Raw genomic sequence first — 18650 nt, 5'->3', positions numbered from 1 at the left:
CCGCGGCTGTTTGTGTGCACGCGCGCACACGTGTGCGTCTGCACGGACCGACTGAGACGCCGGCGTTTGAGGAAAGAGTGAAGCCCAGGGAGCAGGTTGGCTCTGCCGACGAGGCCCCTTCATGCATATGTATGTATGTGTTTGTGTGTCTGTGTGTCTGTGTGTGTGTGTTTGTGCTGTAAGGTGCGTGCAATTTTTTTTTCCGTTTTTTTTTTTTTTTTTTTTTTAGGGTGGAAGCAACTAGAGCGAGACCACCCATCAAACATGTCCACGCTGTGTTGCAAAGGAGTTGACGCTGTGCAAAAAACAAACAAACAAAAAAAAAACCAAATTCTTCACCCAACTGAATTCCAGATGAGAGTCTTTGTGTGCCGCTTGCCACCGTTGGCATCCACCAAACTCCAACCAATGTACCCACACACTTTGTATCTTCAGCGGCGATTTCCCAGGAAAAGAAGTCAAACACCGAGCCCCACTTCATTCATCAATACATCGGCAAAATGACCATCCGGGACCCATGGCTGATAGCCAAAGGGAGGCTCCGCCATGCCTTCACCCGTCATGTAACTGCCGTCTGTCCACCGGCGGAGGCAGCAATGTGCGCGACTGAAGGTAAAATGGGCAGTGAAAGATCTCGAGGGAAATGAATGCATGGGCCGCCACTTTACCGCGTCGTCAGACAAACTGTGTTCACGGGCCGACAGCAAAGCACGGTGGAAGCGTGAACGCAGTCGGCGAAGACCCGGCCGGACGACACTCGGCAAACAGCGCGCCGCCTCGGCTCATATGTTTGTGTGATTTCTTGTTCTGACCCGGCCTCCCTCGGTTCCCGGCGCTTCTCACGAAAAGGCTGCGTTCAAAGACATCCGTGAGCAAGGAGGCCGCGTGTCGATCGCTGGAAAGTTCCTTCAATTTGGGTAAGGTGGCAATTTATTATGGAGAATATGTGGCTTATTTTTTTTTTTTATTATTTTCATTATTATTATTATTATTATTGTTCTTGTTATTATTATTGTTATTGTTAAGAAACCTCCATTGTGTCTCCACGCTAGTAAAGACATGTCCAAATAAGTCCCAAGTTAAACAAGAGCGGCAGCACGGATTAACTGGGTGGTTTATTGGAGTCCCGCCACAGAAGAAGAAGAAGAAGAAGAAGAAGAAGAAGAAGAAGAAGAAGAAGAAGAAGAAGAAGAAGAAGAGTTTGACTTTGCGAGACAATCCCAAAATTCTTCTGTGGAAAGAGGAGCGGAGCTCTGACGAGGCTCAGGGCCCAAACCAGCAGGTGAACAGCTGATTCTATCACTCAACAAAGCAAGAGAGACCGCCGTGCAGGTGCGCCAGATTCAGCTGCCCCGCTCTCCATGAGTAACGACTGGACCGACGCACTCATTGGCTTTCTCTGCTGGTCGGGGTTATCCGGCTTGGCCCGTGTCCGTCCTTGCACAGAGATGACGTTCCCAGACAGGAAGCACTCATTTGGGCTTCGTGTGACAGAAAGCGACTGGGACGGTTGAGCAGGGAGCCGCTAGCAAAGCCCGCGTTCACCGAGGGAAACATTTCATGTCGTCTGGGGCTTCCAAGTGTCTTCAAACCCAAACAAAGCGTCTGCATCTAGCCGTTAATTTGTATCCATTGTGCTGTGTATTATTTTCCATCCGCATCGTTTCCTGTTTCATTCCAGTCTGCTGTTGTCATGCGAATTTTGTGTGCGTGTCTGAGTGTGTGCGCCTGTGTGTGTGTGTGTGTGTGTGTGTGTGCGCACTCCCTTGGATGGGCGGGCGGGCGGGTGGGTGGGTGTGTATCGGGGCTCAGCTGTGAAGGGAAAATTGGTTAAAGGCACTTAGCGGCAATTTACTACAGAGCCATTAAACACATCCCGTGTGTCACGCTCCTCGGCTGCCCTGCACTCGGGCACGTTGGAGCGCCTCTGCCTGCGGATACGCTCCAGAGTGCATACGTATAGCTGTGCTTCAACTACTGTTCATGTATATATATATATACATATATATATATATATACATATACACATAACTTCAGAGTGTATACGTGTAGCTGTGCTTGAACTACTGTTCTAAAAATGGCTCAGTTAAAATCTCCATACAGCACTCTTTCCTCGGTTTTCCTGCAACTCCTTCCATAGAATCCTGCAGGTGACTTGAACGGATGCAGCCGCTGATCATGAGAGGGGATGTTCCATCTCTTATGACGATAAGAAAATGTGCCAAAAATCTTTGTATGTATATATGTATGTCTGTAGATATATATATATATATATATATATATATATATATATATATATATATATATATATATATATATATATGTACATATATATACATATATATATATACACACATTCATATTTTATTTACAAATTGATCATCTTAAGTGAACTTAAAATGAATCACTCCAAAGGCTCTGCTTTCTGTACGGGCGTTGGTTTCCCTTCCAGTTTTCTGTGTGTGACACGGCGAGGCAAATATTCATTCCATCATGTTATGGAGAAAGAATAATGAGTCCATCAGCCTTTGAATTGCTTTTTGATACACCTCACTATCACCGTGTCATTTTGTCTGAAAAACCTCACTAAAAAATTAGAGCTGACTGGTGATCCAGTCGGGCTGCCTGGCACAATCCCCCCCCCCCCCCAACTTAATATCTTCATTAGATAGAGAAAATGATTGAATAAAGTGCCTGTGTCTTGTATGTGTGTGTGTGTGTGTGTGTGTGTGTGTGTGTGTTGGGAGCCACAAAGTTGGGTCTCGGCTCTGGCAGATGACACGCCCCTGTCGGCATCGTGGGCCTGTGACCTTCAGCCTGCACTGGGGCAGTTTGCAGCCCACATGTGCAGCAGCTGGACCGAGACCGTGCACCTGCGACCGACCGACCGAGGTCATGGTTCTGGTGCCAAAGACATGACTGGTCACCTCTGTCTGAGATGACCAGAGCTGACCGGTGGATGACCGATCAGAGGGATCCACTGGGAAAATACACACACACACACACACACACACACGGCTTTTTCATTTGGATGAACAAACAAAAACGAGAAAAAAAAAAATATATTCCTAATGTCGTGAATGTTTCATAGTGTTTGCTCCTGTCTTCTGATCTCATGTCGCTCTGTCTAGATAACATCATGAAAGAAAGATTTATCTTCTCCTCGGCGACCAGGGATACATGTTGGTGGTGTGACATCACCATCTCACCTACCCATGGCAAAGTTGGGCCTCGTTTTGTCATAGAAAAAACAAAGAGAAAAAAAACAAACAAAGCGTAGCTGAGCTGCTCACTAGATGCTGACTGGTCATCCATCCACTGCCCAACCCCCCCCCCCCTCACTCCCTCGAGTTTTGGTGAAAGAGCACGAGCAAGACAATTCGCTCAGGCGGCTAAAATTGGTTACCGGCAGGAGAAAAAGGAGGGATAGAAGCTAAATTACGTGTGTCAGACATGATGTGATTGGTTCTCCCGGTGGGTCTGGCCAACTGGGGGTGGGGGGGGGCCTCGGGGTAGAAGCAGAACTCGTTGAAGGGATTATACATTTCATCTGGCCCTTAGAACACCCAAGGATCCACCAACCACAAGTGTTGATGGTTACAGAGCAGTCAGGAAAACTCTGGCAGGACATAGCTGGGCAAAATACGTATGTACATCTATATATATCTACATACATACATATATACATATATATATATGTCTTGTGTTCCTTTGCCAATAACAGTTGCTCTCTCCTCATGGAGAGTGGCCAATAGAAGTCGGGTAAACAGCTTGTTTTTTTTTGTGTTTTTGCTCTTGTTGAAGTTAATGAACTTTGGCTTCAACATATATTGTGATTCAGCAGCGGCACAGCGACAACTCAATACCGTTTACTGAAATAATTACAGAGCGGCTTTTTCCGAGGCGCAAGCGGTGGCATCGTCGATAAGCGCGTCGATGCCCCGCCCCCGCGCGAGCTCAGACTGAGAGTGAGCACGTCTGAGTTTCTGCGTTGGAAGCCACGCGTTACAACTCAAGCTCAGAAGTGTGTGTGAGTGCAGTGTGGCTACTTTAGGACTCACTCTTGATGTAAATAGAAATTCTCATTTTGAAGGAATTAAACAACAGCGGATGTTTCATTTAATCCCGTTACTGCTAAAAGATGCATTTGAAATGTAACGTCTATATGTATATATACAGTATACACCTATGTAAAAACTTACTGTGTATACATAATATGTGTGTGTGTGTGTGTGTGTGTGTGTGTGTGTGTGTGTGTGTGTGTGTGGGTATTGGTGAGGAAGAAGGAGGAGACATATTAGGAGAGAGACAGATGAGGGTGGTGACGGCTGGCCGAGCTCCCAAGATAACATACAGGTTTTGGAGTGTGTGTGTGTGTGTGTGTGTGTGTGTGTGTGTGTGTGTGTGTGTGTGTGTGAGAGAGAGAGAGAGAGACGGAGTGTGTGTGAGAGATATATCAGGGATAAATGGCTATTATCACTATGACAATGTTAATTACATCCAGCCTATTAGGCCTGAGGAGTGCCGCCTCATTTATTTGGCAGCACCACTCAGTGTGTGTGTGTGTGTGTGTGTGTGTGTGTGTATGCGTGTGCGCATATTGCACATTAGCATCAACATTTTTCTTTTAAACTTGGATGTCTGTAGATGTTTATGTGACTCTTTTATCTGTGTGTGTGTGTGTGTGTGTGTGTGTGTGTGTGTGTGTGTGTGTCTGTGTGCGTGTGTGTGTGTGAGTCACTCAGATCCATTTGTTAGTGTAATTACAGCAGACTGTGGCCAAACGCTGCAATGTTTCTTGTTCTCTAAACGACTTTTGACAAATGATAACAAACTGAACACCGGCTGACTTTCACTGCTTTGAAACCCCCCCCCCCCCCCTCCCACACACACACACACACACACACACACACACACACACACACACACACACACACACATTGACAAACACTTTGAACCAATTATCAGGGTAATTGCCAGTTTCTGTCCAACTGTATCAACTTAACCCTCATTTCTTCCGCAGTGTGAATTGTGTGTCTGCTCCACACTACTTTCCCTTCCAAAAGATTTGACAAAAATGACAATGGTGTCATTTACATCTAAGTGAGACAAATCGAATGTTTTCAGCCACAAAGTGTTATCCATGGTCTATAACGTGGCTGCAAAGGGAGCCCAGTAAACCTGGCTGTGGGTTGGAATCTGAGAATGCGACTGAACTGCAGGACGACCTCGTCGTTCTGTGAAACTCTCCAACCCACCAGCGTCCAACTGTTTAATGTTTTCATACTTACTGAACAACACGCTGGCTCTCTCATCTCTCTAATATCAAGGTGAAAAATGACGAATCCACCGCTAAATGTTCTGGTTGAGCGACAGCTCGTGTTCCAATCCGTCCTCCTCGTCACGCCGTTCACACTCTGACTCCATGAAACCGAGGCGACGGCCAAATAAACGAATCCCAAGCAAAAGTCAAATCACCCCTAACTATATTTGTGAGCAGCGCGTGTTCCCAGTCAGAAATGCTCACTCCATGATCAATCACCGGTCCGTTAAATCCTCGAAGCCTCCCATCACGACTCGCCTCATCATAATTCTCATCGTCAGTGGTTTTTAAAAATATGCCAGCGGTGTTGACAATGATCGATAATGGACCAGCTGTCAGAGTAAAGCTGGAATAATTATCCTTTTTTTTTTGGAGAACACATACATAGTAGCCGAGAAGAGAATCAATTCAGCTCATGCATTTGTCATTTATCAGGTGGCCTGAGTGGAAAGCAGATTAGTTTCGTCCTCCCTGGAATAAAAAGTCAGGGCAACCCGGAGCTTTAACAAAAGCTTTGGGAACGGCAGCCAGCACAGCGAACACTCGCCGGCTAACACGCTGTAATTGGCTCGTTGGATCCTTCTTTTAAAAAAGCAGGGACGCTTGAAAAAGAGTTACCTGTCGGACCTGTTAATTGGCCGCTCAGACAAACGAGCTGCGCGTCGAGACCTCGGGGGCGTGGCTATGACCAGGAGCTAAGCCTTGGGAAAGTGTGAGAGCCGCTAAAGATTAAAGGCCCGGCATGCAAGGCTGAAACACGTTGAACAACAACGGAGCAAGTTGCAAAAGAAAAAGCCAAAGATGTTCCGGTTCTTAACAGTGAAAATGGAACACCTTTAAAATGAACCTCTATCTCATCACCATGAGCAGGTGGCGTTGTTGAGATTTGTATGAAATGAGTGTTGATTAAACTATGTTCTGAGTTCAAAGATTTCAGGAGGACGTATTGATGCAAAGAACTTCTCGTTTGTGTGGGGAAAAAAAGGGGTAACAAGAGAACCGCAGTAAAACCTTTGCTTGGCGTTCTTTCAGCTATTATTTTTGCACACCGGTGAGTAATTTACAATCTTTATAGGGTACCGACCTGTTAGCGCTAAGCCTGCTGGGAGTTGGAGTTCTAGGTGGCTTGTGGACAATTCAAGAAACACTAACCACTGTACAATAAATAAATTATTTTAACTATACTTGTAAATATAACATATCAAACATTATCATCATCAACAAAACTTAATTCATTCAGTCAAAGGTTACAACAGTGAGCACTGTCTGTACCGAGAGGACTCATACACCATGTATGACGGCTAAAGTGTGTTCACATGCTGCAGGTCAGCGAGACAGCGTTCTACCGAATGCTCATGTCACATTTTTCAATGTAATCTATAATAAGCCTTCTACAATACAAACACACAATGTCTACGATGTTATGCATTTGATTATTAATTCAAATGTAATTAATCAGATGCTGCTGCTGCTGCTTCTGTGTGCAAAAACTTGCGTAATGTGATGGATTTTGTGAGAAGTTGTTGATTGGTTGAATTTTCTGCCCGTTTCTGACGGCTTCACAGGGTTAATCAGAATAAACTTGTGCTGTCCTGGGGGTCTTGGTGTCATTGCTTGGTCCCACCACCAGGCCTAGGACCTGGACTTGTCCTATGGGCAGATTGTTCATCGAGCTAGGCTCTTTCCTTCCAAAGCATGGACACTTACAGCCCACGTGGACAGCAGCCTTGAATTATTTCCTATTCTTTGTGTTTATATCCGTTTTGCCTGGTTGGTGTCTCTGTTTTCCACTCTGTCCTGTCTGCCACCCTGGCTCACTCTGCTCCTTTCTCTCTTTCTCTGTCTCTCCTCTATCTTTCTACTTCACCCCAACTACTCCTAGGCAGATGATGGCCCTCTGGAGTCTGGTTCTGCCCTGGGTTTCTTCCCACTAGGGAGTTTTTCCCAGCCACTGTCGCACCTTGCTTGCTCCGGGGGCCCGGTTGCTTCTCTCTGATTGTATAAAGCGCTTTGAGACGCCTTTGGTTGTGATTTAGCGCTGTACAAATAAAGTTTTAGTATTATTATTATAAACCCGGGCAAGATTTGGATTCATCTGTCAGTGCATAATCAAACAATCGCTTGTGCAAAATACCCTTCTTGAATCTTTGCAATTGAATCGATTGATTGAATGCTAAAAATAAAAAAAAGAAGCCAACTTTTTAAATCTTCCTAGTTTGTTTTGCTTTTTTTTTTGACCTGTCTTGAATCTGTAAATCATTTTTCTCACAATCACTGTCGTTCTGTCACTTGTCTGTTTTTCTCCTCCCACAGTTGCGGTTCTCTGCAGCCTCCAGCACTCTGAAGCTTCCCTCTATAAGGTAGTGTTTATTGGCTGTGATTGCAGGAGCCAGGCGCAGTGTAACAGCAGTAGGAGTGCAGGCCTGATGAAAGCTGAGAGCAGCAGCACAGAGTGTAGGGTGATGGTTGGGGCTTTTTTAAAGGTACTTTTGATCCTTGTGTGACTAATTCAACCACACACTGTGTGATGAAACACGTCCACTTGATAAGTCCCAGGTAATAAACACCCAGCTGGTGGGTGGACGACACGAGAGGCTCTGATTGTATCAGCTGTGTTCAGAGTGCTCGACGGACTCTCCTGAAAGCGCGAGCATTTGTTTTCAAGCAACCTCTCTCCACAGGTACGGCTCCACCGGCGACACAAACACCACTCCAGCTCAAAGGAATAAAGTAGGAAGTTAACTGCTGGACGAGGTCTGTGTCACATGATCAAAGGTCAAATAAGTCCGTATTGTTGGTGGAAGCTAGCACAGCTAGCATCATTTGTGATGACTCTGAGCGCTCATCACATCCGAATGATGATTTCCAACTTCCCACCCGCCATCACTTTATGGAATCCACAGAAATGTTTTAATTAATCGTGTCGCTTCCTCTCTCCGCTGCGTCTGAGGAGAAAACCTTGAGCAGTCCAGACAAACAGTGGCAGATTAAAACTATTTACTGTGTTCCCACGTCCTTTCACTGAAAATTGCGTGGGCTTTTTTTCTCGTAAACGTTTCAAATGGAGTTGACATTTTGAAAAAACAAAACAAAACAAAACAAAAAAACCTCCTGCGTCTCTGTGTTTGCCTGCCTCTCTGCCGCCTCTCTCTCTAGCATTTCTCCTGCTCGTCCGAGCCAAACCTCGTTGCCTCTCAAGCTAATGTCTCGTCGTCCCTTCCCGTCCCACTCGCCTGTCTGTCAAGACGCTAATTGCAGCTGCTAACGAGATGCTAATGAGCCCGTTTGGGGTAGCTCGCAGTCAATCACCCCGTTGCCAGGACAACTAATGCGAGCCGTTCCCACTTCCTCCCTGCCCCCTCTGCCAGAACGGCAATAGAGTTAGCGGGAGGAGTAACCCTTCATAGGGGGGCATCGCTAAGGATACGGTGGATGCACAGTCCCATCCAGTAGGTGGCGATATGTGACAGGTTGGTTCCCAAGCAGAAGAAGAAGAAGAAGAAGAAGAAGAAGGCAGTGAACCCTGTGTTGTCAGAGAAGGTGTCTTCCCTGGGTCCAAGCAGACGTTCAGGACTTGGAGCTCGCGGGGGATGCGGGAGCACGGCTTAACGTGGCACGCTCGTGTTTAACACACATCAGGTGACCTGGGAAATCAGGGTCAACCGTGTCCGAATCAGGGTACCGCCCCCTCCCGCTGTGAACACAGCTTCACTCTTCCCAGGGTGCATTTCTGAGACAGAGACTCGTGCTGTTTCAAGAAGAGCTCGTGGCGACTGAGTCACGGTGCTGCAAAGTTACAACCGTTTTTATATCTGTGTGTTACTGTTAGTGTCGTAAGAGCCAAACTGAGAGATGGAGAGATGGAGGGAGGAGGGATGAAAACGCTTGGTGGATATGAAAGCTAGCAGCTAACAGTCCCCCCCCACACACACATGCTCTGTTGCGAAGATACCAGGGAGAATTGTACTTTCAATTTCCAGAGCCCTAATTGCATTAGTCCTGGCCTGCCCCCCCCGCCCCCACCCCCCCACACTTCCTCTGTGCTGCCCCAGAACTTCCCAGGGACTATTACATGGAGCTCTGCACCTCCGCTGGGCCCCGCCTCCTTCTCCTTCCCGCTGCTCACACTCCTCATATTTCCCTCTGCGCGCACTCTCCCCCACACACACACACACACACACACACACACACACACACACACACACACACACACACACACACACACACCACCTCTCCCTCCCACTCGGCACGCCGTCACTGAGAGACTCCGTCCTTCCCTTTATTTTCTACATTTCATCAATTAGTCAGGGCCCCCCCTCATCGTTCCCCTTCCTTCGCCTCCTCCGTCTCGCCCAGCCATTCATCATGAGTTTTTTTTTTTTTTTTGCCGTCTCTTTCTCCCTCCCGTCCCCCTCGCCTGCCATCTTTTTTTGAATCGCTCCGTTTTTCCTTTCCTCCCCTCGTCCGCGTTTCCACGACATCCAACCTGTCGTTTTGTCGTTGTTAGCGACATTCATTTCATCGTGCGTGCGGCTAAACGCATCAGATAATCAGCTGCTTCTGGGATCCTGCTGTGCTGCGCTGTGCCGCAGGCGGCCGGACGACCCTTCAAATTGCTGCGGCGCTCCTCTCAGACCAGTCGGCCCTGGAACACCGGCTCTTCTGGCCCACGGGGGCACCGCGGTTAACAATTTCCAGAGGGGGGGGTTAAATGTGGCTGAGCGTGAAGGAGGCGGATCTCAGTTTCAGTTTTTCATCAAGGGGAAAGTCAACTGGGTGAGATGGAGAGAGAGAGAGAGAGGTGTTTTTTTTCCTCTTACCCCCCCCTTACCCACCACCACCACCCAGCTTGAATCCATAATAAAAGTGAAGCGGGTTTACTGGCGTCAAGTTTCTCTGGCCGTTACTGGCCATTGGCCCTTTGTGATGTCACAGAGGGCATCTACACCGCTCTCCAAGTGAGTGAACTTTCTGAGGTCGTCGCCTTGTGTTTGGTCTCTTGGAACTTCACAACGCTGCAGCAGTTTTAGTGTGACGTTGGAATTTTTTTTGCAAGTTTTCTGTGCAGGGAGATTTATTTAAAAAAAATGAATAAATAGACGAATATGTAATAATATTAATCATCGTCATCGTCATCTTGTGAGGTTGATTCATTCATTTGTAAGTGACAGCGCTTTGCTTGGAGCGGACTTTGAAGCTGCATTTACATTCACCGCGGCAAACTGTTTGGAACATGAAGATTATTTTCATTCCATTTTAAAGAGGAGCTAATGTGTCTGTTTTTGAAAATAAAATGAAAAAAAAAAAAAAAAAAAGCCCGAGGCGAACCAGCCACATTGACTCTTCATGCATCCAACACCTTCTTTCTCTTCTCTGCATTTATTTTGAAGGGAGGGAGAGAGGCGGCGCTGACCTCCCGTCCCCTCGCAGGCGTCTCTCACTTTCGACTGACTGACTTCCAAACTTGTTGTCTGGCTTCAAACGCGCCTCCATCTCTCTCCCCCTCTCTCTGCCCCCCCCCCCTCTCCCCCTTCTATTTATTGCCACTGATTGGAGCGAGCTGCGAGCTGCGAGCCGCTCGCTATGGAAATGAACCTGGAGCCAAGGACAGGCAAGTTCTGACTGACCCAAATACACACACACACACACACACACACACACACACACAGACCCTGTATATTTAGACAGTTTAGAGCAGTGGTCTCCAAACTTTTGTGTGTGTGTGTGTGTGTGTGTGTGTGAGTGTAAATGGTAAAAAGTAAAAGCTTATGAGCTATGTGTGATCATGGTTTTGCACCCTCATGCGTCAGTTTGAAATGAAACTTAATCCATCTGTGTTTTTTTCTGCTTGCTGCGGACCAGGAAGTCGCAGGAGACTTCCTGTCTTCCTGACCCTGAGTGGCACCTCGTGGGCAAAATCACACACACAAATAAAACTGTGAACAAAGAGTTCAAAGGTGCCGTTTTACTCCCGTTTTTCAGATTTATTTTTTTCTTCAGGGTCTCTGGTGGTGCAGCCTCCCCAATGATTATTATCCACAAATAATAATAATAAAAATGAACAAACAAGCCCAACAACAACAACAAAAAAACAACCCACTTGACACTTTGTTCGACAAGATGGATTCAAGGCCAATAAACACAAGGCTGGGCTTCCTGTTAACAGGGTGAATGCAGAACCAGAAAAAGATAAAAGACAGATATTATTATTATTATTATTATTATTATTATTATCTCCAACTGATCTGTTCTGCTGCTGAAAATTGAAAACCGGTGTTTCGTCTGGCAGGTCACGTGTTTTTAGATCTTTACTTGGATTTAAACATGCCACGAACCCCCATAACTGAATAGTCAATAGTCAATAGTCAATAGTCAATCCATTGTAAATAGTTGGTTCTCATCTTGTGTGTAATATTTGGAGATTTTGAGAAGAAGCGGCGACATCGAGGGGTTAAGTGTTAGATTGCAGCGCTCACCCTCCCTCTCCTGGGCATGCCAGAGAACTACATCTCCCTGTGCACACACACCTGGACACCTCGTCCAGCTTTCTCTCTCTGTTGTATTCGACGATGCGAAACGTGCTGTCACGCAGGGTGGACTGTCCACACCAGGCTTCCTTATAAAATAAGCAAAATGGCAGCTAACTGGGAGCAAGACCCCCCCTCTATGTTTGTTCTATAGATGAGAACTACCGCTCCACGTGGTAGGAAAACCAAATGACTTTTATCGTACTGCGATTGTACACGTCCATTCCTGTATTTATGGGCAGGATGTAAAGCCAAAGTTTAACCCCTGGACCTTTGAGCCGTTTGTTGTGACAGTGGTGAGGCGAAGAACCAGGCGACAACCGATGTCCATCGCTCGCCTCTGCATCAGTCCGGCCCCCGCCTTCCTGACTCCTCCCCCCTTCCTCACTGCGCTCGTGCCTGATGAAGGCAATTTTTCAGCCTCCGCCAGAGACAAATTACTCCTAACAATCCCTCGTTTCCTGAAGAGGGGCCTCTGTCTTTCCTCGGCCGGGCTCCGAGAGACCGCAGCCTTAATGGATATGCGGAATTAAGGAGGAAGCGCATCAGGGAGGCTTCGGCAAATGAGGGGCAGTGTTGTGGAGTTTCATTGTTTTTTTGGGCCGATGAACGGCGGGGACGCTGGCAGACCAAAGGCCCCAGCAGATCCATCGCCAGGTTTCTGATGGTGTCGCCAGACGCTGGAGCACGCGACCCAAGGCCTGCCCCTCCGAGATGACACGCCGTGACCTCCGAGTGCAGGGTGGATGTAAGAGCCGTTGATTAGTCACATGCTCCTAAGTGGCTGGAAGGGCTAGACGCTGTGAGAGCACCAGCCAGCCAACCAACCAACCGGCTTCCCTTTGAAAATCCAAGGCCTGTGATTCTCCCCTGTCGTCCTTCCTCCCGGCCGAGCCAAACACAGCCGAGCTTTCATCTCCGTCAATCACAGAGGCCGCTCTCGGTGACACACACCATCCCCCACCCAACCACCCACCCACAGAACCAGCCAACAACTGCTCAGTGCTGCTAGTAAACAAAGCAGGCGCTCCAGATTGCCTGTAATAGCAGCCATTTTCATGCTTTCAGCCAACAGAGAGCAGCGAGAAAAAGAAACTTGGTGGGGGGGGGGGCTTGAAAACCTGCAAGGTTTCATGAGGATGTGACTGATGCGTCGTGTGCAGTGGAAAACATTTAGCACAGCTTTGGGTTTTTTTTGTTCGCAATAGGAGACACATTCATACACATTCACACACACACACACACACACACACACACACACACACACACACACACACACACACAGTCATCAGTCATCAGGAGAGATTTCTGTGGTGACTAGTAAAGCTGAACAATTAGTTCAGTATGGCTGTAGGTCATTATCGCTGATCAGCGTCCACGAATGGTTAAATTTACTTTGATAAAGTAAAAAAAATGATCTATTAAACCATTGTTTGCCAATTGACATACATGATTTTTTTTAATTAATTTTTTTAATTGCCATTTGATATTTTGGTGTAGGCAAATTAGAAATCTAAAAATAAAGCAAAACAAAGACATTTTTTTTTTATTTTTTTTTTTTACTGAGTTTAAGTGTATTTAAACTACTAAACTTTTTATTTTTCTCAAGTTATACAAGAGATTTTGTGTCCTTTAAGGAAACAACCAGTTTGTCGCCAGTAGGTATTTCATCCAAACCAAATACGGATAAAATAAATATGTTGGGGAGGACAATATTTCATGTGTTCAGTGCTGGAAAACGAACCAAAGACCAAGCATTAACGCAGTGAGAGCTTATAATAGATGTTATTGGATTCGTGTTCACGCGGTCAACAAGGTGTTTTGCCACCAAGCGGACTCAACACCGTCTGCGACTGGCTGTTTATAACTGCGTGTTTGTGATTTTTGTGGCTCTTTTTTATGCAGAAAAAAAGGAAGCTAACAGCGTGTGAATGAGGAAACGCTTTGTCTGATTCACCGATTCATCTTCGTCAGTTAGTGTGTGTGTGTGGGAGTGCGAGCGTTGCGACGCACATCTTCAAAAATACTCCCACAAGCGGAGAGAGAAAAACATGATTTAGCATGTCTTATTCCTCAGCTCTCCTCACACTGACCCCTGACTCGCCTCATGCCTGCAGCTATGCTTTTTAAAAATGATGCTTTTCCACCCCCCACAACACCCCCCACGGTCCAAGTGTATGAAAGAGAAGGCGTTAGCGAAAGCCCTGAACAAAATTGGCTTTTTTCACTTGGGCTTTGCTGTTTGAAGGGGGGGCTATCAGACCAGATTAGCTTTACCTCGGTGGTAATGGAACTGGGAGTGTTTTGAAAGGCGTCCGTCTGCTCACTTTTCAGCCTGAGGCTCTCGGTTGTGCTCGCCGGAGCAGCCTTGTCTTCCCTTTAGATGTGTCTGTTTTGATCTGTGGATCTATGGAGTGACGCTGGCCTTTCACACGATTGAAAATGTCACCAGTCTGAGCAGACCTTTTAAGCAATATCCTCCATCAGCCGACGCTGAATATTAAATGTAAGTAAGGACACGAAAGTATCAAAAAAAATAATATATATATATACATCACTTAAGTTTCGGTGGAGAACAAAAATGTTAATATAAAAGGGTCAAAGTTCTGCAGGTTACTTTTTAAATCACGGAAGGTTCATGTAACAGCAGAACTGACCGCAAACATAAAAATCACTCAGTGTTTGCACATTTAATTATTTATTTATTTTTTAAATTTTGAATGTATTAGACTTCACAGATGTTGGTTTTTTTTTTCCGCAGAAACTGAGCAGATTTAGCAGGACAAAATGTTTGCTTTTCCTATTGAGCGGAAACTCGTTAGCGCTAGCAGTGAGCGGCTGGCCAATCACAAGACAGCGGGTACGGGAAGCAGGGCAGAGAGCCCAAACAGCCTCTTCAGGCTGAGTGAGAGAAACACTCATTTTGTAAAGCCCCGACATCTCAAACTAGGAGTTTGGAGTTTATTGTTGGGAGTAGACCTTCAAAATAAATGCATCAAATCTGAAAAACACCAAAATAGGACCCATTAAAAAAAACACTTCTTTCTATCATGAGTGCCATCGTCATTGTTGACTTGATCACGTTTGCCAATTGGCTAATTGTTCACAACAGCAGCACGACAAAGATGCAAATGTGTTTGAGTCTCAGCGGGCACGCCGCCTACCAGCAGGACCTTCGGCATGAGAGCGCTCGTGTGTGTGTGTGTGTGTGCGTGTGTGTGTGGCGCGTCACACACGCGCCCCCCGCCTGTTTGGAGCCATCCTGGCGGCTGCGTGGTATTTTCCAAAAACCCGTCAGACTTCAAAACCTGCTGCACGCGTGTGTGTGTGTGTGTGTGTGCGTGTGTGTGTGTGTGTGTGTGCGCATGTGTGACCAGAAGGCCTGTCCCCACAGGAGGGGGTAAAGAAGATGACCTTTAGAGCTTTGATCAGCCCCCAAGGTGTGTGTGTCTGCGTGTGTGTGCGTGTGTGTGCGTGTGTGTCAGTCAGCTGCAGCTGAGGATGTGAGTCCCACAGTCGGGCGCTCCAACACGCTTCCCTCCCAGCTACCGATAACATCCTGACTTCTCTGTGTGTTACCTCAGCCAGCGGGACGATTCCCTGCACGTCGGCGTTGCTGATGTAGAGGTGCGACACTTTCTCCGCCTGCCTGGGGGGGGCCTGCAGGCCCGCCGGATACTCCACCGTCCAGTGCAGCGTCTGCGTGGGCACCAGGTTGATCACGTTGTCCACCTCGAACTCCAGCTGCATCACCTCGTAGGACGAGCCGTCCAATCTGAAATGAAAAGCCGCGTTATTGCAGAGGCCGGCTCCAGGCTTTCGTCATTTCGGGTGAAAACCGCCAGAGTTCCAGCGCTTTGGCTGCTGGGAGGGGAAATGAATAGACGTGTTTTCCAGTGAAATACAGAGAAATGCTTCCCCCTTTCGGGGCCTGGGACGCCGCTCAAGTCGTTGTCGTCGTCGTCGTCTGCAGCTTCTTCAACCCAATGTGTTTACAGGACGCTGAACGAGCGTCTTAGTGTCTCCGAGTATTTCTGGATTCTGCGGTGAGTCGTGAATGGGTTTTGTGTTTTTTTTTTCTCAGGGTTTGTTTTTTTTTTTTTTTAAAGATCGAGGCCAGAAACGGAGCTGCTTCATATTCCGTCTAAAAGCGCGGCGCGTCGTAAAAAACAACATGAATTTTCCAAAATTAGCACCATCAGTCATCATCACATGGAGAGTTGGAGAGGATTTTTTTTCCAACGAGCTCCTTGAGATTCTTCTCCTCCCAAAAGTTTCTGCCTGAGAAAAGCCGGCGCAACTTTTTTCCAAAAAAAAAAAAAAAAAAAAAGGAAGCCATCGCTCCGCTTTTCGTCACTTGGAGCTCTCTGTTCTGATGCCTGTATGAAGAAATGTGTCTGTCATTTTGACAACTTAGATTTCTGCACATCGTGCCCTCACAACTGCGGCAGACTGTCGTTACGTGACTCCGCCGTCTGCCAGTCAGGCAGCCCCGGATCCCTGAGTCTGCCTCTCGAATGGAAAACATCCAGCCGGATGATTAAGAATGATTTCTGACGCCTTTTTTCTTGGTTTTTGTGTTTTTTTTGTGTCGCCTGGCGCTTCATCGGCCTCCACGTGGCCAGATTTGATGGAAGGTCAACAGTGCTGTTTGTGGTTGGCTGAACAAAAGGCCTCCAGGGGGAGCAGTTCAGACACACGAGGATCGCAATAAACACCAGACACAGAGACTGTCAGCAAACAGAAAGATTAGACAGGGCCCTGACATGGGTTACTGTCACGCACAACAATGTAATAACAACTAAAAAAGCCACAAAGTCACTGACGGTCGATCTTCCCCAATAACAGACCTGGACTGGGAAGCAGCTCATCGGGATATTGTAAAATTTTGGGAGGAGATTGAAACCACGCCCCTTAATTTAATCCAACGTAACTCAATACGAGCCCCCAGATTTGAAGTCGCCGGGCTCATCAAGTCAAAGGCAGATGGTGAAATACGGGGGGGTGATGATTCCAGTTTGCTGTTCTTTGTCGGGCCAGCTGTACCGCCCGATCATCAGTCCCTTCCCAATGCATCTCTTCTGTTTGTCTTGCAGCACCGCCTGAGCTCACCAGGAACCTCGGCCTGCGCAGCGACCGTAAAACACAGAGAGAACAGGAAGAAGAGAAAACTGTCCACATCTGAGTCCGTTTTTGGGATGTATTTTTTTGGGAGGCAAGTGTGCCCTGTGTATTTGTATGTGTGTGTGTGTGTGTGAGAGAGAGAGCGGAGAGAGAGAGAGGGAGAGAGAGAGAGAGAGATAGCGGAGAGAGAGAGAGAAAGAGAGCGGAGAGAGAGAGAGAGAGAGAGAGAGAGAGAGATAGCGGAGAGAGAGAGAGAGAGAGAGAGAGAGAGAGAGAGAGAGAGAGAGAGAGAGATAGCGGAGAGAGAGAGAGAGAGAGAGAGAGCGGAGAGAGAGAGAGAGATAGCGGAGAGAGAGAGAGAGAGAGAGAGAGAGAGCGGAGAGAGAGAGAGCGGAGAGAGAGAGAGATAGCGGAGAGAGAGAGAGAGAGAGAGAGAGCGGGAGAGAGGGAGAGAGAGAGAGAGAGAGAGAGAGAGGAGAGAGAGAGAGAGAGAGAGAGAGTGTGTATCCATGCCAGCGACTTGTTTACCTCGGACGACACGCTCGAAAACTTTCAGGGGAGAGAGAAAAAAAAACCCTCCCCACTAAACAGCAGCGGTTTGGAGGCCTACAGGCGGCAACACGGCGCTCTGTCACTGCCGCCGCTCACGCACCAACACACACGTGCGCACGGACACGATGCACAAGGAACACACGCTCGCTTGGCTCCCTCTCCTTCACGCATACACACACACATGCACAGTGAGAGAGAGAGAGAGAGAGAGAGAGAGAGAGAGAGAGGGAGAGAGAGAGACACTCAGAGAATGTTGCTGTGTCTTTGGGTGCAGCGTAACCGCTGGAGCTGAAAAAGCAATGTGTCTGCAGTGACAGGTTCATTCAGGTGTTCGCTGCGTCCCGACCACCAGGCTCCAAAACAATATCACAATGTTCTCCAGTGCATAAGCGTACACGCACGCAAACTCTCTCTCTCTCTCTCCCTCTCTCTCTCTCTCTCCCTCTCTCTCTCTCTCTCCCTCTCTCTCACACACACACACACACAGCAGAACATGGTTCACAGAGACTAAAAACCACCTCAAACCAAACTTCCTGACCGCCTCCCAATCTGTTCTGTTCTTCCTTCACACGGCGCCGACTACCCGGCTCTCGCCAAGCAGCCTGGCGGCCGCTCTGCCGAGCAGTTGGACCACCAACTCGGCGTGACGAGCCTCTTCGACCAGGGGCCACGCGCCGCTATGGAGTGTTTGTCATTGAGTGGGATTTTAACCCGACTGATTGGCTGGAGGTCACGAACATTAGATCCAGAGCCTCCAGAACCTCCGGAGGGTGTTTGGGAAGGGGAGGCTGCAAAATACATTGGATTTAAATCAGATCTGAAACTAAATTAAATTTGAAAAATTAGGTCAAACGGGCAAATCAGATTGCTTCACTATGAGTCGACCAAGCTGGGAACAGTGATGAGTGCAAGAGTCGACACCTGAGCCATGATTTCAAGGTCTGCAGTTGCTTTTTCCATGTTTTCTTGTTGTGTGTGTGTGTGTGCACTTCTATCCTGGACCAGACCTCTCCCATAAGCCCCTCAGTTTTCAGTTTTCAGTCTGGATCTATAACTCTGATATGGGCTTGAAATGTTTCAGGCGGTAGTTTTTTCTAATACGGATGTGCAAGAGTCCAGACCGA

The 18650-nt window shown here is 47.3% G+C and overlaps 1 protein-coding gene across 1 annotated transcript in view; it reads right to left on the bottom strand.

Moving 5' to 3' along the window:
- LOC142886080 (transmembrane protein 132C-like) overlaps positions 1-15620 on the bottom strand; it is a 49410-nt gene extending 33790 nt beyond the window's left edge. Inside the window, exon 1 of the mRNA XM_076022991.1 lies at positions 15430-15620. Coding sequence (XP_075879106.1) covers positions 15430-15600 — 171 coding nt within the window. The 5' untranslated portion in view covers positions 15601-15620. The remainder of the gene's footprint in view (positions 1-15429) is intronic.
- Between the last annotated feature and the right edge of the window lie 3030 nt (positions 15621-18650).

This window comes from Nelusetta ayraudi, unplaced genomic scaffold (genome assembly GCF_046127955.1).
Source record: "Nelusetta ayraudi isolate G7.1 ecotype Tasmania unplaced genomic scaffold, CSIRO-AGI_Nayr_v1 ptg000014l, whole genome shotgun sequence".
In the NCBI taxonomy this organism is placed as follows: domain Eukaryota; kingdom Metazoa; phylum Chordata; class Actinopteri; order Tetraodontiformes; family Monacanthidae; genus Nelusetta; species Nelusetta ayraudi.
This window is presented reverse-complemented; position numbering and strand designations above follow the sequence as displayed.